This window comes from Perca fluviatilis, chromosome 11, assembly GCF_010015445.1.
Source record: "Perca fluviatilis chromosome 11, GENO_Pfluv_1.0, whole genome shotgun sequence".
NCBI classification, from domain to species: Eukaryota; Metazoa; Chordata; class Actinopteri; order Perciformes; family Percidae; genus Perca; species Perca fluviatilis.
This window is the reverse complement of record NC_053122.1, coordinates 21464851-21490997: the sequence shown is the minus strand read 5'-3', so window position 1 is coordinate 21490997 and position 26147 is coordinate 21464851. Positions and strand designations below refer to the sequence as shown.

Here is a 26147-nt window from a genome sequence, read left to right as displayed (position 1 = left end):
AACACATTATAGTAAAGAATGAAAGTTTAAGGGGATGTAATTACATATTACTATTTTGTTTCTGCACTATTTTTTAAAATGTATAATCACTTTCATACTGTTTCATAATTGTCGTTTAAAATGATGATTGTTTGCTTTATGACTTGCCACAAAGCAAATGTAACTGCCAAATCTGTAATAACAATAATAATGCTGTTTTATGGTATTTAACATCCATAATGGCTCATATTATCCACCATGCTGCTTTGAGAAGAGCATATGCTCACCGTGATGCCTTGTCTCTTACAGGGAATCCTTCTGAAGCGAAGTGGCAAATCCCTCAACAAGGAGTGGAAAAAGAAATATGTCACACTCTGTGATAATGGCGTCCTTACTTACCACCCCAGTTTACATGTAAGTCTGAACCCCCTCCCTTCTTCCCTTCCCATTTCTTTTCCAATCGGCTTTATGTGTTTGTTACACTACTGTTTGTACTCGAGGGTGCTGCTGGAGGTTTTAATGTAGGACTTTTTTCAACCGCTGAGCATGATTCTCTTGATGGGATTACATTTACCACCACAGCCGTAGTGAGCTGGATTACAAGCATATAGGCTCATGATTTCTACAGAGACTTATCTCTGTATATAACCGCTATATTAGCTATCACTGTGACTTTAAGCATAGTATTAAGAAACAGGGTCTCCTAGTCGTCATTTCTGTTCCCCCCTGTGGTGTCCATCCCCAGTGCCATCTAATGGAGACATGGCTGTGCTTCTGCGTGCCCGCCGCGCCCAGACACCACACTGGCTAGTATTTATAATGGTTCTCACCGCATGGCAGCAGAGCCTGACCAGCCTCCCACATCCATCTTTGTCAGAATCCCGCTGGGCCACTAATACCTCTTAAACACTCGGCTGGCTGGCAGCAGACATCTCAGGAGCACAGTGCCACACTCAAAAATGCCCGTCCTTCTCCAAAATCCCTTTAATTCCTCCCATCACTCTCTCACTCTCTGATTCCTCCATCCCGGTGTTTAAGATGTTCAGATAATTTGGCGAGGTAAAATGAAAGCTATTCGCAACATCTTATGCCTAATGAGACAGCTCAAACTTTGAACACAAGCCCAACAGTTGGACACAAACCTTGTGTGTGGCCTTGTTGCACTGACAGTGTGTTAGTGGTTTAATTTACAAGCAGTTATTAGTAGAGCAGGGTGTGCTACAGTGATGTATGTAATTGACTGAACAGACTATCTCTTGATCATTACAGCTATCGCAGGTCATCAGGGCAATCTATGAATCTATGAATCTGTTGACTTACGGAGGGAGGTGAAATAAGGGAGACAGTTACATTAGCGCAGTAATTTTGAGCAGTGGAGCAGAGAAGGAGTAAGAAAGGGGAAGAGAGATTGAGGAAAGGAGAGAGGGAGGAAGAAAGAGGAGGAAGAAAGAGGGAGGGGGGCAGACTGAGAGTGGAAGTAATTTCGCAGTCAGCCAAGCCATCCACACAATCACCTTCTGTTAATTCTATCTGCTACATCAATTAAATTGTTTGTAGAAACTAATTGAATGTGGCTTAATCACACATCTTAATAGCTTTGCACGCTTCGATCTGGCTTTTAATTCCAGCAATAAAATGAAATGAGAGCGCTCACTGGGTAATTAGCGAGGAGGCTTGGGAAAGAAATGAGTGCTTTATGACACGGTAATAAAGCAGAGGAGCCGGTGGGGGGACAGCAAAGGCCGAGCTCGCCGCTATCTGGGTCTTTTTCTGCTGAGCCCAATGATTTTCACCTTGGCTTCCCACATTTGGGCAGTAGTCGCTTTAAACCAAATCAAAGGCCCAATTTGAAAGAGAATGAGACTGTATGCATTCATTAAGCCTAACATCTCACTTTTTGGAGAGACGGCGTGGGCACAGGTGATGTATAATGGCTTTACAATTATTTTTCCACTATCACACACCCTGAGTGGAAGGTCTAAGATGGGTTGTGACTAATGGGGATGAAAATTGAATTGTCTTTTAATTTGTTTTTCTTCCATAATTCCTGGATTCTTGTTGGTCTGCTGTGTATAATCAGTTCCCTGAATTGAGGGAAATATTTGGACTCCTTCTTGAGTAGAGTGCAGGCCATTCACAACGATTGCCATGCTCCTTTTTTCCACTTTCTATAGGACTACATGCAAAATGTCCATGGGAAAGAGATAGACTTGCTGAGGACAACAGTCAAGGTTCCCGGGAAGCGACCACCCAGAGCCGTTACCACCGTCGCCCCCACTGCTAGTCCCAAAACCAACGGGCTGACCAAGGACCGCAGCACCTTGCAACTGGGCATAGGAAACACAGGTACGATGTTCTGTCCTTGTTATGAAGCTAAAGGCCAGAGCAATAAAAGTACATTTTCATATTTAAGATACAGATGAATGTACAACTTTAGATATTGGTTTTACACGTTCTGACAATTCTGCAAATGTTTCGAGTGATTCAGAATATAGTACATTCGTACACTGTTTTAGCTTCAGTCTTGTAGTTTTGGTCAAAAAACCTTAATCACAAGTGTTTGTGACACATGGAATATATGATCTAGGATCTTCTAACTCGTTTTGCTCAATCCTTCATCAGGCTCATGGAAACATACAATGGGCCAAGTATGTGAAAACAACAGTTTGTGTAGTAACTAGAGATAGGTGTAAAACAGGCTTGACTTCAGACAATTTTTAGTAATAAGTGTCCTCATCAAGAACAATTTACATTTTTTGTGAGCTTGATGAAGCGCTGAGCCAAACATGTTGCTCTTATCAATGTTAATAAAATATGGATTGTATATTTTTATGGGCTGATGTTTTCACAATTACAAATATTTGCGGTTAATCAGTTTTGACCACATGTTCATCAAATCACAGTTGGCAGCACCTCCAGTTCTGAATACACATATATTTATTGCTACACTCCGCACACAAATTGGAAGGAGCTGACGGGACATTTCACTGGACATGTACCGTATATAATTTAATGTAACAAAATTGATTGATTGATTGAAGTACACACTGTAGGCAAAGCTTATTTCCCTTTTTTACTTATAGTTGTGGTATGGAAATTAATACTACATAATAGTATTTAGTTATATTGGGATGGACATGTCAGGTAAAGAGGGATCTCTCATATTTAGCATACTATGCAAAAGAGAAAACAAAACACAGGTATAATAGTGGTTACTCAATGAGTCTTTTATTACTGTACTCATTTTCTATGTCCTTAGTTTGTGATTAATCATAAAAATGGGTCCAAAGAGGTTAATTATCTACTCTTCGTTTGTTTCATTCATGCAAATTAGCTGCCTTGTAGTATACACAATGATTACTTAATGAGCGTCTATACGAAATCTATGAGTTCTCTAAAATTACTAAGCAGGGAATTGAAATTTGTGTTGAAACATAATGCCCATGTTTAAGGAAATATCACACAAAAATAAAGGTTTGTTTATTTTGGGCTATTATGTCACTATGACACTGACCTAGTTATTTTTCACCCTCTATGGTAGTGGAGGACAACCAGAGTTGAGTGATTCCTAAGCGTCGTGCCAGGGTTTCTCCACCTTTCAAGTTTAAAAATAGAGCCCTTCTCCCAGCGAGCGGTGCCACCGGAGGCTGCAGAGAGTCTGGCAGGCTCATAGAGGGGAAGCCAGTGATTGGATTTAGGGGTTAGGATTAAGAGTAATTAATACTAATTAGCAAAGTGATCCCCGGAGGGAGGCGGGGTCCTTGATCAGCTGTGAAATGGGCACAGCGTTTCCATCACTCAGGCTAAAGCTAACTGGCTGAGAGTGTGGGTACAGTGCCAAAGACGGGTCAGCAGGGACCATTAGCACTGTCCAGGCAGGTTACTGTTAAACCTGGCCAAGGTGCTGCCACTGCTGTACGGGTTAATCAGTCAAAAGCAGAAAGATGTGGGAGTTTACAGAGCAGAGGACGTTGGATCGAGGTTGTTCCGTCCCACAAACTGTTAACCTTGAGCGCTGGGTTGAGGGGAGTCATTGGGGCAGACACAGGGCCTTGAAAAACAGGCCAGATTGGGTTTGGGGGAAACGGCACCAACTGGTCTGTTTTTCTTTGTTGTTCATTTCTTGAAAAAGACTCCCAAGATTCTCAGTTGTCATCCATTTGTGCATCAGGGAACAATGTGTGAGATTTGCCTTAATCTCCATTTAGGAGAAGAAAGGTTACAAATCACATCAGGTCTCTCTCTGGGTGGAGGACCCTCTTCTGATTATGCGATCGGGATTTTGATTTCATTAGACGTGCAATTGATGAAGGGAACAAAGGGGTAATTTTTCATTCACGGCGTCCAAATCACAAGCCTTGTCTGTGCCTTTGGTAATTCATTCATTCCTTAGATCTAAAGACCTTTATAATCACTGGGAGAAGAGGGATAGCGACTGTGAGAAGGAGGGGCGGAGTGGATGGGGTAGATGGGAAGATGAAGAGGAGAGGCTGAGAAGACAGAGAGTAAATGAGAGAACGCATGCGCCCACGAGTTTGCCAAGCGGCCAGGTTTAATTCCTTTGCTGGGTGCTGAGCGGAACCATTTTAAATATGATCCTCCCTGTTAACACGCATTCTGCCGTGTCACCGGCGACAGATACATTGTATCAAAGTATTAATGGGCCCAGTCACTTTGAATCAATCTAGTGGGGGAGAGCGATTCACGTGGAAGAGGTGGAGATTTCAGCATAGTGTGTAGCTCATTCTCTCCTCACTCTGTACCACAATTTGTCTCCAGCTCTAATCTATAGCCCAGTAGAACCAGTAGCCACATACTCACTGAGCAGCAGGCCCTGCCAGCGCCAAAATAGTAGTAGATAGTAATGAGTCGGGGTTCCCAACCTTCTCACTCAGATGAGCTCAAGTACTCAGTCACCACCCGTCATGTTCCAACATGTTTTCCATTTGAACTGATTTAAAACCGTTTTTAACACTATTAATTATATAAAAGTGGAGTTGATATTTGTAAGCTTGGTCAGGGTTGAATGTGTAGGCTACTACTTCCACTTGGCAGAAGCTTGATGTTTTAAGCATTTCAAATTTCATGATTTCAATTATTTCAAATTAGTTGAGCGACTCCTCAATCTTTCCATGTACCCCAAGTCATCTGTAGAAGTACTTCCTGGGGTACACGTAACCCACGTACCCCTGGTTATATAGTTTATATCAAGATCTCTTTTGTCTGTAGAATAATTTCTTTTTGTCTTAATTCTCCAGTGGAGCTGCTCAGTGGCCAGCAGATCAGACTGTGGTTGTACTGGGCAGCTTCCAGGTATGAATGTGAATGAATGTGCAACTGTGTGAACGTGATCAGGGTGTTCCTGCAAAAGAGAGGCTGCCTCTCAGTGAACCTTCCCTGAATAAATAAAGGTTAAATAAAAAATAAAACAAATTAATTACCTATTAATGACATCAAAATGTCATCAAATTCATAGTAAAAGTGTAGCATAACAGCAGTTGTGATCCAGAAATGTCTGCAAGTGATAAGAAACCACATCTTAAGTCCTAAATAAAGGAAAAATATATTTTTCTTTTAATTTGTTCAAACAGCAACATATCTAAACAAGTAAAGCAAATAGGGTGGTAATGTCATACACGATGGTTAAAGTAAAATCTTAAAGTTGGTTAAATGCATACAGTTTGTGTAAGTGAAATATATAATGCACAGATATGAATATGACTGTCTGAGTGACTCGTGTGGGGACTGGCGGCAGTAGCAGCAGTATCGAGGGTGGAGGGGGAACTTCTGGGCGTTGGTCAGAATGATGTTGGTGGATTACACACAGCCGCAGATGATGTGCTGCCCGGCCCACATTAGCATGAATGCTTCATTATTCCACTACTTGTACATAATGGCAACAACTCCACGGAGGGGTCAGGCCTCGTCACGGCTCATCAACCCACTGACGGCCCGGCCTAAAGAGAAATGAGAAGCAAGGCAGCCCTGCTCCCCGCTAATCCATCGCCTCTACTTAACACCCCAGCCCTGGATAGTCTGCAGAACACACTATATGGCTTTTGTTATCTCTTTATACACATGACCATACAGTCAGCAAGAAATATTCATAATGGTGATTCTTAATTTTTAATTGTCATTCATTTCAATAAGAATTGTGCAGGAGTTAACTATAAATGTGTTAGAAGTATCTGTGTAGCAACATCCTTGATACAATTATATTATCAATTTAAGTATCAATATAAGTATCAATTTGAATGTAGCTGAACATGAGACTTTCCTCTTTGCTAATGATGTTTTTAAACAATATTAAGATGCCATGGTTGAAGAAATATTCCGATTATTTTTTTTATCTACTTAAAAGTAGAACTACCACAATGTAAAAATAATCTATTAAAAGTAAGACTGCCATCAAAATGTTACTTAAGTAGAAGTACAGAATAAAGTATCATAGTTAAAGTACTCATTATGTAACATAATGGCTGCTGTCAGTTTTATATTATTAAATATTAGATTATTATTACTGATGCATGAAGGTGTAAGAAGCCTTTTAATGTTTTTTATTTTTTTTATCTTTATGCTGTTGGGTAGTTCAATCTATTAAAAATTTTATTTAAAAAAAAAACTAATGAATGTTACATACAACATACATACGTTGTCATTTTACATACAAGAAATATTCATTTGCAAAGTAACTTATACCTAATGTCACAATATGTCCAATTAATGTAATGGACTAAAAAGTACAAGTATCAAGTGAACTAGAAGTAAAAAGTAGCAGAAAATGGAAATACTCAAGTAAAATACCCATATAATTATACTTAAGTACAGTAATTATGTAACTGTACTTATTTATTTACCCTTTGCTGTTTTACTGCAAAGATAATGATACTTTTCATCAATAGAGACAAAATTAAGGTTTTCAGCAAAATCTTAAATTGCGTCATAGTTTTTTATTGTTCTAAACATTCCATTAAAAGTTAATAACACTTGACGTATTTGTATTTGACAGTCAAATCACCAACACGATCAACAACGTTGGCACCATTAAGTATTAAGTCTAACCCTTTAGACCTCAAATTGTCAGTTGTCAGGTTCATCACTGTTAGTCCACTTCTAAAGCTGTAAAACATACTGGAGTCAGGCCTGGCTGGAGCTGCGAGTACAGCTTTTAATGCCACAAGCTGATTATTTCTCCACTGTAATTACATTATCCTCCCCTTTATGCAGGAGTGGTCTCTGGGGACTAATGGATACATCCATGTATAATTCATTAATCATTAGCATCCAATTTGACAATTAGACGTGATTGTTGAATTTTTAAATATCAATGTAACTTGCCTTGTAGTTATCTCACAGTTTTTTTTTTTCTTTTTCATTCTCTTTTTTTAAAGTGTCAAAGAGTCAAACTTCACACTAAAGAAATGTAGATCTTTTAATAATAGTAGAAAATAAAGAATCACCTCTCTAAACACTGAGGTGATTAAAACATTTAGCAGTTTAATATGGGGTCAAAAATGACATGGTACTGCTGTGTTTTTTTAAATTGTTTTTTACACATCACATTTTTAAATATTCCTTTTTTTTTTTTATTCTGTAATTATAAACGCAACCAAAAGCCTATTTATAGAAGTCATGAGCTTATTTCATGTATCATTCGTCCGTCACTTATTAAAAAACAAAGTTTCACATTTTCTTTTCAGTAGCCCTACTCCTCAGCTCCGTCTCCCCCCCGCCCCCCCTTCCCTCCTCCCCCTCTGCTCTGATTTCAGCATGCTAATTTAGTCAGTGCTCCTCAGCATGATTCCCTCGCTCTCTCTCCCATTCTCGCTGCGATTCTGCTCCCTCCCCTCTGGGACCTGAAGATTAATATTCCTGGGCCCAACAAGATAATTACTGATACTAATTAGACATGATTATGTGAATTTGATACACTTATTACTCTAGATAATGAGTAGGACATATTATCCTAACAAGCACCCGTGCCGCTTAGTTTACTTTACACATGACCCACACACTATATTTTCTGTTATTGTCACCTCAATCAGAAACTGATATTCTCTTAGAATTATTGAATAAAAGGCCCTGATGTGTGATACCTATAAGATGAGAAAGCATTGTTGAGAAAATCAGAGATATTTCTTGTTTTCCAAAACAAAGCCTCTGAAGTTTTAGCCTTTTGATGGCTTTTTACCGCATTAAATTGTATTGTTTTAGAATGTAGTTGTGCAGCCTGTGAATGAGTTATTGTGACAAATGTTTGGGTCAAAATACTGTAAAAATTCCATTTTATCAACAATCCATCTTTTTTGTGGGTCGTACAGAATATGTTCTTATTAGTGTAACGTTACCTTAAATTCAGCTAAATAAACTTCTCAGAATAAAAATCACACAATTCTGTTTGTATTACGTTACACAGTTCTATTCAGTTTGATGCATTGTAAATCTTGAGCAGTTAATCAGATTCCCCGCGCATGAGTGGAAGTGTATCAATGAGTTTTTCAGAGTAGTTAGGATGTGTTGTAGTGACTGCTCGCAAACAGGAGGAATGGACCCCACATGGCGCAGCCTAGTCCATGAATTAGTAAAGAGAGCCAGGCGTCCATGGCTCGCCTGATTGGAAGTTAGGGAGAGAACGCCTGCTGACGCCAGTGGAGATCGATGTGGCAGTCAGAGGTATGAGGCGAGATAATTAGCGTTCAGAGTGTATCTTGTTAATTAAGGGCTAATTAGAGGCAGAGGCGGAGGGAGACGGGATGTGTGTGTGTGTTTTTTTTTGTTTTTTTTTAAGGGGGGGGTGGTAGCATCATTGCAGTGCTGTAGAAACTACCCAAAACTGTTAACTCAATTGCATCATTATTACTTCTTTACAGACTTTTTTTGTGCAAAGAAAACAATCCTACCAGACTAAGTTGTAGAAACCATAAAAAAAAAAAAATCAGTATTCATTTTCTTCTGTCTGTCACTTTTTTTCCAGGTGCTCCTCACTCCAACAGTAGTTCATCCCTCCAGACGGGCGCGTCGTTGTTTAGCGGCAGTAAGGACGGCATGCACCAACGCTCCTTCTCCGTGTCCAGCGCCGACCAGTGGAATGAAGCCATTAACACCAGTACAAGCAGCGGAGCCCGTAAGACTACTTTCTACATTCCCATCCCCTAAATCTCTTCCAAAGTCTCACCACGCATTGTGCAATCAACATTTACATCACTACCACAAACATGAGTGAACTAAAAATGAAAGGGATCTGATCTAGAGGTGCGGTGTGATAGAGAAGCCATTTCCCCAAGCTTCTTAGACAGGTGGAACATGCCTCATTTTCATAATTAGGTGATCAGGGCTATGATCGCTGTGACCTTTTTGGCTGCTCCTTGATAGAAGCGGCGTGTTCAGGGGAGAGGAACAGTGAAGGTTAACTTTCTGCCATTGATGCATCTCCACTCAATGCCTCTGTGTCACATTGTACCTTGTCACTGTTCTTGAGTGAAGTAAGATAATATATTCACCATGCATGTCTACACCCTCCCCCACCCCTCCTCCCCCTGTCTGTTTTCCTCTCTTTTCTTCCGAAGAGGAAAATGAATGCTTTTTGGGGGTACCATTCATCACCAGTTATTTCCCTCTCTTTGTGGTTGGCAGTAAAAAAGCACTTAAATGCACATCAACAGAATAACAGTCATTTCCATGCATGTTTGCACTCTGGTAGTTCTCATTAGCACGGCGGCGGCTCCCCCCCTCCCCATGGGCTCCCAGGGGCCCCGGCAGTTTAAAGAGCGCACTTTACGAGCGCTGCTGGAGTCCAACTGCACGGCCCTCGTGGTTCGGCAGACAAGCCTGTCTCTCATTTGGAGCTGCCAAACGATCAATTCTGCCTGGACGTAGGCACTTCCATCACCCCCTACCCCTGTCTCCCATCAGCAGCATGCCCAAAGCAGAATTACTTAGATTCGTGGGGTCCTCAAATAAATGAGCACAAGTGTGTGTGTGTGTGTGTGTGTGTGTGTGTGTGTGTGTGTGTGTGTGTGTGTGTGTGTGTGTGTGTGTGTGTCTCTGTGTGTGTGTGTCTGTGTGTGTGTGTGTCTGTTCTGTGATTTTTGTGTGTGTAGCTGTTTGTATGAGTTTTTTTCCATGGAGCGTGTTTGCGTCTGTATAACAATGTGTATGTGGGAGAAAAAAAGGCTTTATACTGGATGTTTGTGAATGTGCGTTTGGCGGCCGGTCTGCAGAGGACAAATAGGAATTCTTAAACGTTGCGTTGTGAAAATTAGGAGGCCTAGAATTTCCCATTTTCATGTTTGGTAAACTGAAAAGCTCTCAATATTAACATAGCTCATTAACCAGCATCCAGTCTTCAACTAAATCAGATCCACACTTTGCTCCTTTATTCTATTTTCTTCAATTATTTTCATGTTCCTCTTAAGGTAAGCACAAATGAGCTTGAATGAGGCAAATGAGCTGAAAATAAAGTAAAAACGTTGAATCAAATGATAGATATGTTGCTCGTCCTGGGGAAGGAGTGTCTCTGTATTCAGTGCATAGTCAGTGCAGACAGTTTAAGGCTTGACACTAGAAGCAACATCTTTGTAGCTCAAAAACTTGATTTTATGTCTCCTCACAATTTAAAAATCTGATTAAGACCAGCAGAATAAGTCTGTAGTGTAAAGTGTGACTGGATTATCAGAAAACGTCAACTTGATTGAAATGCGACCCTGTTATCTTTCATTCTAATGTGCCTTCTATAATCAATAGAGGGTGTTCCACAATGAAGGGTGCTCATGTTTTGCTATTTGAATTGACTTGAACCTAGCCCAATCACTCCATTATCCTTGGTGAAGGTTGCAGGTTAACATAAAATGTGATTCTGAGATGCAAAAACAGCAGATTGATGATTCACTGGAGAATGAATGCGTCTTAGCCAGGTAACCATTTCCATATTATTTAAAGAATGTCCTCATTTGTAAACCTATTGAGCAAAGGCAGAAGCAGAGGTAGTAACGTCTCTTGAATATTGAGAGCACATTTTTGATTAAATCTCGGCCCAATTTTTCTATTGCTTGGATTCATAAAGACACTCATTCTTAATGCACCGGATGCTTGTTTAGATCCTGCTCTCCTTCGTACACCTCAATCTTTGAGCTTAAATTAAAAGCAAGAGGCTCAAACAGTCGTCGGAGCAACATGATGGGCTCGCTGATGACAATAAAAGTCATGTTCAAAGTGTGTATATTGTCACATTTACAAAGACAAAAGATGACTGTAGATCAGTGCTCTCCATGGGTAATGATTCAATAATTAATTAATTATCCTATCATTAGAAGATAGGATGAGAACTTGGTTCCCAGTTCTCATGGCCAAAAGAATATATCGAGTGAAATTGGGATCAAATCTGTCCCAACTGAAGAACTGAGTGCATAGTTTTTAATAAGATTTTGTTCTATCAAACACAAAATAATTAGTGTGAGCTGAGTTGAAACAATTGGTCAAATAATAGTTAAGCCAATCAACAGAAAATTAACGTGCAACAATTTTGATAATCGATTAACCGTTTCAGTCTTGTTTTTTAACAAACCATCACAGTTTCCATTGAGGATTTGTTGCTTTTCTTCATCGTATATGATAGGAAATTGAATATTGTTTTTTTAAGGTTCTGGGAAATTATAGTGGCTGTTTGGTTATTTTTAAACTATTTTCCTAGATTTATTTTTTTTTTTTTAAACAATCGAGGAAATAAGCAAGAGATTAGTCCATAAAATAATTTTGTTTCAGCCCTAATAAAAAGAGCCATATTAAATTTTTTTACTATGCAAGTTTTAATATTCAATATCATTGCATGTTGATAATTCTGCGCTAATTATCACAATATCATTTTTGTCCATGTTGCCCTCCCTCAGCCCTCCATGGAAAGTTTGCATTGCTGCCTTTTTATATATATTTAAGTGCTTTTTCTCCAAGTTTGCATATCAGGACACAGGTAGTTAATGCACAGATAGCCTTTTCTTGTGGCGCTGTGTTTTATACCTTGGCCTCCTGATGCGAGGGAGATAGCGTGTGGGGTGTTTGATTTCTACACTAGGCCGTAATGAAGTTTGACATTTAGTTTGGAGAGAGCAGCAGAGCGCGATCAGGCCTTGATTAGTACGCTCTAATTGAGGATAATAAGGGGGAGGCGGTGATTGTTTCTAATTTTTGCCATTAATTGCAGCCGTTGGCTTTGATTGAGGACGGGCAGGGCTGCCATGTCAAGGGGCCTGGCGGAATCATAGTGCTCCTCACCCGGAGCCTCTTGAATAACAATGAAATCATCCCCCCCCCCCCTCCTCTTCACCCTCGTCTCTTTCTCTCTCACCCTTTTTTCATTTTCATTCATTCTCAGTGTGGCATTGGTAAAGGCAGGAAGCTGTTAGCGGCCAATTCTGTGTCTCACCCATAGTCTTCACCCTGGAGCATGTTTAAACTGTCATCTCCGTGGTGGGAGTGTAATACACTGTAATCACAGGTTAGGCTGATACCTATTCTGCTGCCCAGGTGATCTTGGTTGAGTGGGAAAGAGACTCCTGATCCCCATTGTGCTTCATTACCCAGCTTGGTCCTGATGGCCCTCATACACACTACAACAGCTAGCTAATAATGCCACAGTAAAAGCTTGTAGAATCAGTCCAGTTCTAACTTCGTAATTCTCAATTTAAGAACTATAATCTAGCTGTCATGCATAGTTTTAAACTGAGAAGCACTTAAAGGCAGGAGACTCTACATTATATAAAACCATTAGGTTTCAAGTGCTTTGATATTGTTGCTCAGTGATGTGTGCTGTGGTTGTATCCATTTCCTGCTCCTATACCTTCATGGTACAGACTTCTTAAAGCCTGATTGGTGCAAACAAAGGAAGGTCTATCACCCCGTATATGTTTCAGGTGCAGGATGAGCAGGGCCGGGGTCATTTTCCACAACATTAGGGGCAGAAATTGATAATTAGAGGTGTTTATGACACGGTTGGGGCCCCTGAGGGGCAGCCCTCCCCTTTAACCTCAAGCGACATTAAACAAATGCTGGCTGTCACGTCAGAGGCAGGTTGGAGCTCAAGTCTTCACCCACCATACGGAGCTGTGCTGGCGGGACAGACGCTGGGATAGAGTGGGAGGAGGAAGCAGAGGGTGGGAGGGGGGGCCACATGGAGGACCCCTGTGCCCCCAGCTGTCTGAGCCAGCTAATGACTCGTCTCAGGGGGGCTGTTGTAAGAGAGCAGGGAAATTGAAACAGACGCCTCGACTAGGAGCTGCTACATGTGTGGCTGCGTGCTGCCATTCACAACACCAGAGAGCTTGATGTCTGTAGTCCAGCACAAGCGCCAGTGTTATGTTTATTAATGTGATGGCATGTAATCAATATTGTTATTTTCCAAGTAGGACACATACATTAACAAAATAAAGATAACTGTAGTTATAACTAATTATTTTTTTCTAACAACATAAACATTCTTGTTTGTGAACACCAGCTCTCATCAAGATTTATCTCTAAATCGAGTACAGACATAACCATGTGTGTCTCAGGTGTTGTCTCTCATATTTTGCCCATGCTCAAACCATGCATCCCCGAGCCGAGAGCTCCACTCTCCCCCCACGTTAGCATCTTCAATCCCCTGCTGAGCCCATCTTACTCCTCCAAGACAGCCCCATCTCCCTTAAGGTAATGACCGAATTAGGCCTAATGTTGTACACTGGCTAATGGCACAGTGCCACACATTATAGCATGTGCAACTGGCAACGACAACAGCAATAATCCCTGAGCCCCTTGTCCTCCTGCACTCCACCCCTGGGGCTGGGACGGTGCACAGGGAAATGAATGGAGTTTGCCACACTACAATGAGCTTTTGATGGGAGACAATGGAGGAGGCTGCCAGCACCACACAGGGTGGTAAGAGGACAGCAATATGGGGCCCATCTACCGGCCCTCCCTCCCTGCTTCCCCCAGGCCCCTGGCCCCCACTCCCAGATTCATAATGGCATCCGGAGGGGAAAAGAAGGGAAAGTGATGTCAAATGTCAGGAAATCAGAAAGATGGCATGCTGACAACCCCCTCCTATCGTCCCATCCCTCCTATCCCTTTGCCCAACGGTAGCACAGGTTAATATCACATTTATAAAATCACTTACAAGAAACAAAGCCGACTCTTAGCCCCCTGTCACTCTCAGACATATAGAGAGCTTTGCCGCAGGCTAACTTAGGTAACCATTTGTTCCCTGATAGCCCCATACCTGTCCTTCACTCTGTCTAAAGCCGGAGCCACACGGTTACTTTTGGAGCACTCAAAGCCGTTTCCAACTCTTAACTGCTGTGAACACATTTTTAGGATGGGACAAGTATGTCTCTACATTGAATGAAGCTTCAATCAAACTCATAATGTCATTCATTATTCATTGTTCAGTGTCATTTCACAATGATTCATGCATTCATACATTTGATACATATTGGGACATTTTCTCAGTAGAATAAGTTAAATTGAAGCTGCCAGATTTGTTTATTTTTAAAGGAATAGTTTCACATTTTTCAAATCTGTCTCCCATTTTATACTCTGCCCATGTAACATGTCGTTTTTTTTTTTGTTTTCACTGTAGTACATTGCTGTCTTTATAATGGACTTGCAGCTTCAGCTGAGAGTAATGAATGTAATTAATAGCAGAATAATCAACTTCACACTAAGCACAAAAAAATCTTCACCCAGAGCAAAGATTATGCTACAGCCCTCTGCCAGAGCAGTTCCTAGTTGACATTTCATCAAGTAATTCCTATTTTTAAATTGGACACTCTTGGGCGCTCTTAATCCGTCTCCTGCAGTTCATTTTGTGTATTTTATGTTTCATTATAGCAATAAATAATTACAAATATTTTTTCCCCTAGATAGTTTTAAAGTTGGACAAAACCTTCTGTCCACTGTATTTGTCAAATACTATATACCCATATATTCTTTATTAGCTTGTTTCAAAAACTCTTAATTGTGTTTGCATGTTACATCCATTTCAAAAAAGTTTTTTTTTTTTTTTTTTTTTTTTTTTTTTCCTACATGCTCTCCTGGTAAAACAGCCTTAAAATGTGGTGTTTGTAAACTTTAAAGATGAGCTTAGTACCCTTGTAATGATGACCCACCAATGGGACAGGTGCATTGAAATAGTTTTATATAACGACTTGATTTGTAGCATCACAATTGCTTTGGTGTGTTTTTGTGGAGTTAGTTTGGAACTATAAATACCAAGTTGAAGCTGTGATAGTGAAACTTAAACTTACCTACATGGGCAGTGAATATAAAACCGAAATAAACTTTTAAACTAACTACCCGTTTTATTTAACATAATAAATAATAATTGTTCCCTGTCTGTGTTTTTTCAGCCAATGGAATGAGTGACCCTGCGAGTTCCAGTGTGGGCAGTGCCACGAGTCCTAAACTTGAGCCACCTCCTTCGCCACATGCCAACCGCAAGAAACACAGACGGAAAAAGAGTACAGGCATCACAAAGCCAGATGGCTTATCTGCAGGCAACGAAGGTACAGCACAATCACATTGCACAACAGTTTTGAAATGACCAAAAGTTCTGAAACAAAAAGGAAAATGGTCTATGGATACACAGGTACCAAACTAGCAAAACATTTACATTTATCTAATTAGTGTGTTTCCATTCGCCTGTTATGCCCATTTTATATATATATATATATATATATATATATATATATATATATATATATATATATATATATATATATATATCAGAAAAGGGGAACTGCCCATACCAAATCAGGGGGAAAAGCTGGAAAACAAATGTTTAAATGGAACTTAACAGAACTTGTCTTTGATTTGTTATTCACACTGATCAGATTTCTCCAGTCATTATGAAAAAGGCCTATGAAGTACATAAAGGTGTGTAGTTTTGTATCTCTATGTGGCCCCCTGCACAGTGCACCATCACAGCCCCCATTTCTTTTACCGTAGTCTGAAAGGCCCGATCTCCAGAAGCCGTGGCCCTCCTCAGCAGGGGAGTGGCAGTCGGCTCTCCACCCAATTAATAATGATTCTCCAGCCCAATGATGAATGGAGTACCCTAATTGGATGGCATTGTGAAAACACTGGGACGCATTTCAGAGGCCATAAAACTGATGTCACCGGAGTGGGATGATCAATCAACAAGATTGATACGCTGGATAACAACAACAATGGCATTGACGCCTCCTAAATGGGGCTTAGCATTTATAATCATTATACTTTTTTATCATGGTCTCTGACAGCTTCTCTTTAAAGTCTGAATGGGTCTGTTGACCACATTGTTGTTGAGAGTGAATATCATCAGCATCTTCGAGATAAGTGGTGCTTCTGTAGTATGTGGTCACTACTGGTGAAAAGATCTGATCATTTTGTACATTTGGCATGGGCACTTACAGTTGCTATGCATGTGCAGAAGCAGTTAGCAGCTCCCAGCATAGTTTTCGAGTATAGAGTCTATTACTTCTGTTTTATTTGACATTACTTAGCTCATAATGGGACTCTCCTGGCAGAGTTACACAGTCACATTAAAGCTTTGAATGAGGGATGGCTGTCATTATTAAACATCATCAAATCTCATCAATAAGTGCCGTACACAGGAATAATTGAAGTGAGATGACTCCTGGACTTCCTGAGGAGGAAATCTAAGAGTAATCAGACTGGAGGAGGCAGATTCTGAATGTTTCTCACGTCATCAAACACGCACATTGTTTTCTATCTCACTCATTGTTCTCTGCGAGGTTTTCTATTAGCATCACCTTGTCTGTTCTGCTGAATGCTCTGGACTACAGACGTACAGCTTAAATATTGGATCCACCCAAGTCTGGGATGGAAGTTATGTCTCCTGTTGAAAGAACTGAAGAGGGGAGCAGAAAAGGAGAGGAGAGGTGGAATCCTTGAATAAATTGCTATCAGTTTATCTCATTTACGGGGTAATCAGAAGCGTGCAATGCAGGCTGAAATTGAATTTTAGTAGTTGTGAAGCATCATAAATCAAAACGGCATGCGCGTCTTAAGGTGAGAAATCATTTTGGTCAACATGGCTGGGACGGGTAGGATGGAGTCTGGAGAAACTGTTACTGCACCATCATTTCCAGATATGGCACTACAGTACTTAGCGAAACTCTTCTACATGGCTGCTGAATCTTAGACAGTAAATGCACAGAATGATCTTTTCTGCAAACATTCAAATAGGCTTTGGGCGAGTTTTAAAATCACATTTGAACCATTGTATTGGCTTTCACATGCATTTTATTTCAAATCAACGTGAAGCCATTTTTAATCTAATCAATTTAATTTGGGTAATGGATAAATTGTCCGTTATGTCTACAGTGTTACACTGCCACCAAGGATATGCACAACGGACACAGTCTCTAATATCCTATGCACTGTCAGAGCTGTGTGGTGTAATGAACTTCTCATGTGCTTAAAGAATGATGCAGGATGCATGGCGAGACAACTGACAGCCCCGTAATGTGTTTCCCAGCAGCCGCCCGCCGACGAGCTTTCTCGGTGTGTCGCTCGCCATAAACCCACTGGAAAATCGATGGCCGATAAAGAGTTGTGTTCAGGGGGAGCCCCCTCTGATTAATGCAGACTGTCAGGGAGCATCATTAATGTATTTCTCTTTTAAAGAAAGTGTATCAAATGCTCATTGTTTTGTATTGTCTTGTCCAATGTGATCAGAAAGGGAGGTGCAGGAATGGAGGGAAATTGTGACGAGAGGCTCCTTCTTGATTCCTCCATTTTTATGGGTGAAGATATTTACTTGTGCTAAGGTCACAGAAATCAGGGATAAACAAAAGCTAAGTGGTAGCCTGAATGCTTTTATTGTAAAGAAGGCATTAAAGTCTTTATTTACATACATCACCAGATTTTAATACATTTTATAGACAGACAAAAAATCTAACCATATCTCACAAACTTTACTTGCGTTTTTTCACATTTTGAGTCTACAGTTCTTATAGAAGATAACGGACTAAAGGAAGCATTACTCGAACTGCACAACATGCACTCTGTAAGCTTTAATTAACTCAAATGTGCTGCATGGTAAAAGAAGGACTGGGGTCAGTTTATTTTAACGAATATCTTGAATTAAATCTTAAATTGGTTTATAAACCCTATTTAATGAATTATTCGACACCACATTTTAATCAAGTAGTTTTTTTTGGCAATTTAAATTGATTGTATTTAAAGTGATTGAAATGACTCCCCTACTGGATTGCATTAGTAATTAGAGGAGGATAGGGAATTTATTTTTGTGTCGAGAAAGTGGACTCAAAACTCAAAAACAGAATCCTAAAAGGATATACTTTGTTGTCACATAGTTGCTCTATAGGAACAAAATCTTGACATTTAGGCTGCATTTACACTAAATCAGGAGTTGCGGTGAAAACACCACTCTTCCCGTTCATTTCAATGTGGGTAGTGAGTTTATTAGGCTGCGGCGGCGGAGTCCGCAGAGAATGTGTGGCCTGCAGCAAAAAGCTAAAACGGAATCAACCTTTGGCGAAACGCAACCCAACATCACGTTAGAACACAATAGAGACACAACCTGGCCATTTGAGAGACACTCCCACACCGCCACACAACCCTGCGCTAATTGCCACAGCGCCTTAGTTGGTGTGAATGCAGTCTAATGCATACATGTAGTAGGAGGAACACTGGTGGAATGTGACCATAAAATGTCAATGACAACAAAAATATATAAATACTTACATACACAGCTTCAACCATTTAAAAAAATGTCATTCTGCTCAAAAAGACTCAATTGAATTAACAGATGCAACTTTGCTGATCTAGCAATGTCTTTAAATGATCAAAAATGTGTAAATAAGCAGTTAGTTAGGCAGGAGTTAGGCTCAACAGACTTAATCAGGGTTAGAGAAGATGGATGCTGTTGGAAAAGGAAATTTACCATTGGATAAGGCTGCGGAGCATCATACACAAAATATGTGGGTCCACTGGGATCAATGGCATATCTCCAAGTAACTGGACAATAAAGAATTAGTATGAATTAGATGCAATAATCAGAATAGGCCATATTCAGAATAGGTCATATTCTTAAAAGTTACAACAAAGACATCCTAACCAAAATCCAAACCACTTTGCAATGATGTTGAATTGTAATGTACAGAGCATACACCATCTTTACTAACAAGACAGCAGACCGAAAGGTGGGGAGATTATTTGAGTGCCTTAACAACCCTGCTAATGTAACTGTATCAGATTTTCTCTTCTTTCATTTTTCATATACTCATATTCATAACTTTTATCAATCTATGTCTGCTCTTGGTTTTTTTATGACCTTTGACTGTCTTACACTACATACATTCTGAAGAAAACAATTTAATCTAATGATTGACTGGAACAGGGAATCATGGTCTTTATAAGCTTGCACTACAAGTTAAAATGCATCGACAGTAGATCAAAAACAGCGTTAAATTATATATTGTCAGTCCAACTTAATCCAGTATCCTATTGTCCTGCACCTTAGCAAACTAAGGGTTAATATCCTCTGGAGTCCAGCTGAGGATTAGGAAATGGAGGTTTAACTGCCTGTGCTAATGGTGGGTGTTTATCTCAATACTTTGTTTTGTCACTCCCCGACTCGCTCTCATTTCCGAAAGCTGTCCCTGGAGCTTCCACTCTTGCCTCCACTCTTGTAATGGCTTAGCTTTGTGAGCACCACAGTATGGAGGGAAAGGAATAACAAGATTCTCATTTGGGCTTCATACACACTGCCCACAGATACATGTATAATTGGCCCGGTTTTCATTCTGCTCTGTTGTTAAATGCACTAGCTATTAGCGTAGTGGTATTGGTGCTGATTTCATGTGTTTGTTTAGTGTTGGAAGGTGTGCTCCTTGTTTGTTTGAGAATGTGCATGTAAAAGTGTGTGTGTACACAAGCGTGTGTGTATGTGTGTGTCAGATAGATAAAGAGTGTGCTCTATCTCTCTCTCCCGCCCTATTCTCTTCTTTCTGAGTTTGGTCGTGGTTCCCCTGGGGCCCCTGTCGCAGTAATGGCCTGCTCCTGATTGCTCTGATACAGGTTAGGAATATTGGCTTTAATGATGTGTAAAATGAGCAAGCAGTGCCTGTGACATTTACAGATGGCACCGCCTTGGCCTGTTCTTCCCAACTGCTCGTTAATTCACGGGAAAGGCAAGCACTTCTTTAAGTGACTGCCTGATGCATGCATACGACACAACACAACACGTCCTACACACCAAACAATAGCTCACCTTGTGCACCTCTGCACCTTGTCATCATTTCAGCCAAGTGTTCACACAAATGGATAACAAAAAGGAGTCCTCAAGGCTAAGAACTGTTTGCTAAGTCCTCTCTAAGGGTTCGTCACACCGGTCTCCAGAGGTCTTTGAGAGGCTTAGACAGAATAGATGCTGCGTTGCTGCCTGCCATATAGACAGCACAGCTGGGCTCCACATCAAACCCCCTGAGGAGCTAATCTGGTCCACAGGTCCTCGGCTGTGCATCTGCTGCACATACACAGCAATAGAGAAATCACCGTCCTCGGGTCACCCACTTTTCTTTCAGGTTTCACTTTGATTCTCAGGTCAAACAAACACCTTTTTAGAGGTTTTAAAAATTTGATGTACAGCTTTCTTTCAATGACGAGCTGTCCGTGGTTGGAAGAAGTACTCTGATCCTTTACTCAAGTACAAGCACCAATAGAACAATTTAAAAATACTCCTTATAAAATCCTACTAAAGTAAATGCACACAGTTCTTATCAACTAAATGTAATTAAAGTATCAAAGTAATTATGTATAAAATTATTCAATTGTTTATATTGAGTATTGATGCAGCAAGTAGCATTTTACTGTTGTAGCTAGTTGAGGTAGAGCTGGTACTTTGTATACAGTTTGATATTTTATTCCAGTGGTTCCTATCATAGGGGTCGGCCCCCTCTAAAGGGTCACAAAATAAATCTGGGGGGTCTTGAGATGAAGTTATACTACACAAATCTGTATACATTTTGCTAACTTGTAAAGTATTTGAGAAGTTGACCTTTGGTGCTTTATTTTATTCTATTTAATAGTTTACATTCATATGTAACCATCTCAGACTTTTAAAGGTGAAATCACTCTTTGGTAGAACTGCTAATAACTCCTAGACATCTGTAAGGTGACAAGGAGCCCCAATCATCATCTTTTTTTAGAAGGGATCCCTAGCCAGAATTGTTGGGAACCATTGGTTTAATCCTTTACAATAAATTGTATTTTTTAAGCTTATTGTATGTTTTTTTAAGTGAAAGCTTAATCTTAAGTATTAGAAATGCATTTACCATCTATTTTTGTATCTTGAAGCAATCATTAATTATTGGCAAAACATTCTGCTTATTAAATTGCTGTTGTGCATCAAATATCTGATGAACAGCATCTGTAACTAGGAGGTCCCTGAACAGTTGTATGATCCATGCAAATGGTGGACGAAGATGTGTATCTTTGTCTGTTACTACCTCTTTGTAGCTCTATGGCCATTACGCTCTAATTTCCTTTTTATTATGCCGTGTTAATTAAGGAAAATCATATTTCGCTCATTCTTCACAGTTGTCTCCTCCGTTAGCTTTAAATTGTGTTCTTCCATGTCCGCCCACTGGCAGAGCTGTGTTAATTTATTTCTAATTGGCAAGAACTTGTTGATTGTAGGCTCGCAGATAGATTTGGTCAGGAGGTTAATGCTCACGTTAATGTGACAAGGTGATCGTTCCTCTGCTAGCCATGTGCTAACTGCAACCATTGAGTAATAACAGAAGCACTAATGGCCCTTTTACAAGCTCATCATGTCAGGTGCCTATACGATAGCAGTGATGCCTTCGACACATTGTTCATACTCAGATTTACCTTCTCTGAGAAGACCACTTTGACCTCAGCATCATGCTTACATGGAGCAGAATTACTTTGGCTCATGGAGCTGAATTGCCACACTTGTGGACGGCATTAAAAAAGTAATATCAGTGTGCTGGGAGCTGCATGTAATGACAATACCGGTGTCGCGCATAAAGATCCTGCTGCACATGGTCCTCTTCAGTGGCTACAGTATGTCTCACGTGTGCATTACTATTCATGGAGTATTAGATTTGTTTTCCCTTGTATACTCATCAGTTTAAGAAACCAGCCATCCGTTGCTTTTTTAATCTCCATAATGAAAGTGTTTTAATGCCTCCAATTTATTGCCTGGGCAGCCAACAGAATAATTAGCTTTGTTCAGGTTTTTAAAAAAGATGAAAACACAAGTATAACAACATTTGAGTCTGGGAGCCACAAATTATAATCAAGTGCATTTGGTATTTTACCTGAAGTTATATTGGACAGGAAAAATGGATTTCTACTTGTAATTTTTTTTTTCAGATTAAATGTTCTTTACTTATTTTTTTGCTTTTATTCTCTGTCACATTTAAGTTCCTTTTTAAGTTGACCATTTTGATTCTCTCAAACAGAGTTTTTTAGATTTTAATCCCCACCATTGCTTTAAAATGTGTCACCGACCCTTTTTCACTGTAAGGGTAAATAAAGAGGCTTCCAAGCCTTTATTGATTCTTTGTGACCTGTAGTCGATTCCACAAACTAAATCAGATAATTGAAGTCGGTGTCGAGCTAATTGGATTATTGCTTTCCCCCTGAAGAGATGGCCCTCCACCGCAGCTCATTGGTTACTTCATCAGTGGTGTTCGTCAGACATCTGTCATTTAACAGCACAGGGCTGCGTCTCGCACCAAGGAGACTAAATTGATCATTAACACAAAGTTTAGTCATTTCTTTGATTAGATGATTTGTCTGACGATCTTATCATCATCAGGTTGCCATTATTGTATAACTACCGACATGCAGTTAATTTAATATAAAAAAAAATACATACATTAATACACAATACAGTACATTATAGAAATATTAATATATTTTGTACATTAAACAAATTTATTTTTAATGTAACTTCTATTAATGATTAATGTTAAAGCTACACAGAAAAAAAGCATTCCCCTCGTGTCTACTTGCCTCCAGTCCTCCAAATATGGTTTATGCAAATGAGATGACTATTTGCATAGACATAATTAGGTAATTACAAATCATTTGGCTATGAGCTCAAGCATGTGCACAGACCAGAGATGTTACACGAGTCACATTGTACAGTACAGAGTTAATGAATTGCTTCTGAACAGCAGAGGCATTACAGCATGTGTTGGAACATATGTTGTGTCAGACCTCTTGTTTGAAAACGACAGGTGACATTTTCATGAATCTTAGTTAAACACAATGAGCAGAAAAAAACACACTGCCGATTCACAATTTTCAAAGCAAACATTTTTGTGTATTTTGGGGACTTTTCCCTTTATTCTATAGTGACAGTGGATAGACAGGAAAGTGGGGAGGGAGAGAGGGGATGACACACAGCAAAGGGCCGCAGGTCAGATTCGAACCCGTTAAAAAGGTTTTCATTATATCAAAAACTATTACAAAACATTATTGGACTTAATGGGGTTTGACAATATTTGCAATATTGTCAATATTGTAATTTACTCAAAAATCAATGAAATCTTAAAATCTAGTTTTGAGGTTTATGAAGAATGTATAGCCAGTGGTAAAAAATATTTGTATTTTAAGGTCCAGTCCATCCGCGTTCTTTTCCGCGTTTTTCAAATTCAAGCGCCCGCTCAGCCTTAGGAAAAAGCAGTGACATGGGTTTCCACAGTGAGCTAATCAATAAGGTTAAATAATGTGAATGCTAGCACTAGCTGAGTCAACGTTAGCTGTGCTAAGTTTTGGAAATAACGACACAGAAGCTCAGCACAAAGCCAATGAAAAATTAGGCAGCGGTAACGGTAGACCAGCGGCTACCATGTTCTGCAAGGTAAAATTACAGTTACAGTTTCTTTCAATGGATTCTGGTGGATTTGAAGAGCGCATTAAGACAGCGCTATATATATATATATATATATATATATATATATATATATATATATATATATATATGTGTATAATGTATAATGTAAACTTAAATTGTAAACTTAAATTGATGATTAATTTTACACAGGAGTTGCTACCACTACCTCAATTGGTTAGTCAGAACTAAAGTCACACGATAACACAAGCTTTGGTCCGACCTAATGTGGCGTCCACAGGTGTACGTTGCTTAGCTTTCAGTCTGCCGACCGCCATCCAAGTTACTGTACTGTACTGAATTTTAATGAAGCAACGTCATCATACAGAAACCTACGTGAGGTCATGTGGGTTTTTGGAAGGGCTTGGAAAAACAACATTTTGACGCTAAAACATTCCTTCTTTGACTGAAATTTGAATGTTTGGATTTGAATACATAAGGAACACTACTGGTAAGCTATAGGCTTACGTAGGCTATATAATGATATAAAAACCTCGAAAAACATTAACAAAATCATGGCTCTGGTCACTTATAATCTCTAGGGTATCATCAAAAGTCAACCAGGGAAATGTAGGGAATGCCAAAACGTGGACTTCAACTTTGGGATCGGAGCTGAGACGACATGATTGTTTTTACCAAAAATATCTGGTTACTTTAAAAATACCAGTCTGTGTACATAAAAACACTGAAATAAAAGTTAACTACAACTCCCAAGATTGGTTTCTACATGGAACATTCTCATCAAGATTCTTTCGCCTGCATCAACAACGAGTGGGAGCTGAAGAATACAGTGTTTAGAAAATAGATAATTCAGTTTGCATCTTAAATTATTTTACTTTCAGATTCTGGATCAATGTTGGATGTATTCAGCAACTATGGTGCTGTGTTTTGTTCACAAATTTAACGATGAAGCGTTTTGAAAATGCTACCAGTATGATTCTTTTCTTCTCCATGGCAACGGCAGCCAAGGCTTTTGAGTATTGTAGCATTTCCACTTGTCCTCAATGCCAAAATGGTGGACAAATCATAATTTCTCAGAAAATAAGTATAATAATTTTTCTCCAGACCCTTTTCTATTTATTTATTTTACTATTTTTATGAAGTACATAGCCCTTTACAACTTTGGGATAGCTGCGAATTGAATGGATAAGACATCAAAAAAAGAGGTTAAATCACAAAAATCAGATTTTAAGAAAAGATGATATTGTGTGTTGCTTCTGATTGCTGGTAATGTTTTTTTTGTACTCCAGCAGCAAGGAATTACAATGTATCCTAGCATTTATGAGTTTGAGATTGTGAGGCATTGTCAAACAAAACAACATAACACAGGAGCACAAGAGGTGCAGAGAAATGATTTGAATGTTGCTGAGTTTAACAGAAGCCCATTTCATCATGCATGGATGGGCCTCCGCCACTGGACTGTGTCGCTGACTTCACAGAGTCAGATTGCACAACCGACATGCATGTTTCTTAAGTACTAATTTGTTGTTTATTTCTGTTTTCCAGAGCAAGAAGATTCCTTTGAGTTCATGATTGTGTCGTTAACCGGTCAGACGTGGAACTTCGAAGCATCGACATTTGAGGAGAGGGAACTGTGGGTCCAAGCAGTTGAGAGCCAGATCTTTGCCAGCCTGCAGTCTTGCGAGAGCATAAAGAACAAGGTACAGTAGTTCATGAAAGATAAGAAATATCGGAAGGACTGAACAGGATTGGAGAAAATCATGTAATCACAGCATTGTCATCATCCTACAATTCTGCTGCTTCATTTACATTCCTCTTTTCCCCCTCTTTTCAACATTTATTGCGGCTTCAACCTCCCCCGCCCCCCCTCACCCACTTCAAGCTGTCACATGTGGGAGGTTGTCAGACAGGTGCACTGCAGTGTGGGGGATCTCTTATTAGAACTGACAGACATCAGAGATAGAACACGGCTTGTGTCAGCATACTGGGGAGACACAGCCTCATTTTCATTTTCATATTTTCTCTGCCTCAGTCTTTTCCTAAGACTTTGAAAAACCTCGTCCCTCCCTCTTCACGCTGGTTGTCTATGATTTGAGGTCCATCTATAATTGTTTGCCTTCTCGTACTCTTGCAATGATTAGTTCCTGCTGACTTATTCTCTCCCTCATTTCTTACAGTCTCGATTAGGCAGCCAAAGTGATGCAATGGCCATTCAGTCCATACGTAACGTGAGGGGGAACAGCTTCTGTGTGGACTGTGATGCACCCAGTGAGTATAATTCTTC

At 39.8% G+C, this 26147-nt stretch overlaps 1 protein-coding gene across 3 annotated transcripts in view; it reads left to right on the top strand.

Annotated features, from left to right (window-relative positions):
* agap3 (ArfGAP with GTPase domain, ankyrin repeat and PH domain 3) overlaps positions 1-26147 on the top strand; it is a 122184-nt gene that overhangs the window by 80623 nt on the left and 15414 nt on the right. For all 3 annotated transcript variants that reach the window (XM_039815358.1, XM_039815359.1, XM_039815357.1), the window contains exons 10-15: positions 289-393; positions 2154-2325; positions 8954-9103; positions 15354-15509; positions 25409-25563; positions 26041-26131. In XM_039815358.1, coding sequence (XP_039671292.1) covers positions 289-393; positions 2154-2325; positions 8954-9103; positions 15354-15509; positions 25409-25563; positions 26041-26131 — 829 coding nt within the window. The remainder of the gene's footprint in view (positions 1-288; positions 394-2153; positions 2326-8953; positions 9104-15353; positions 15510-25408; positions 25564-26040; positions 26132-26147) is intronic.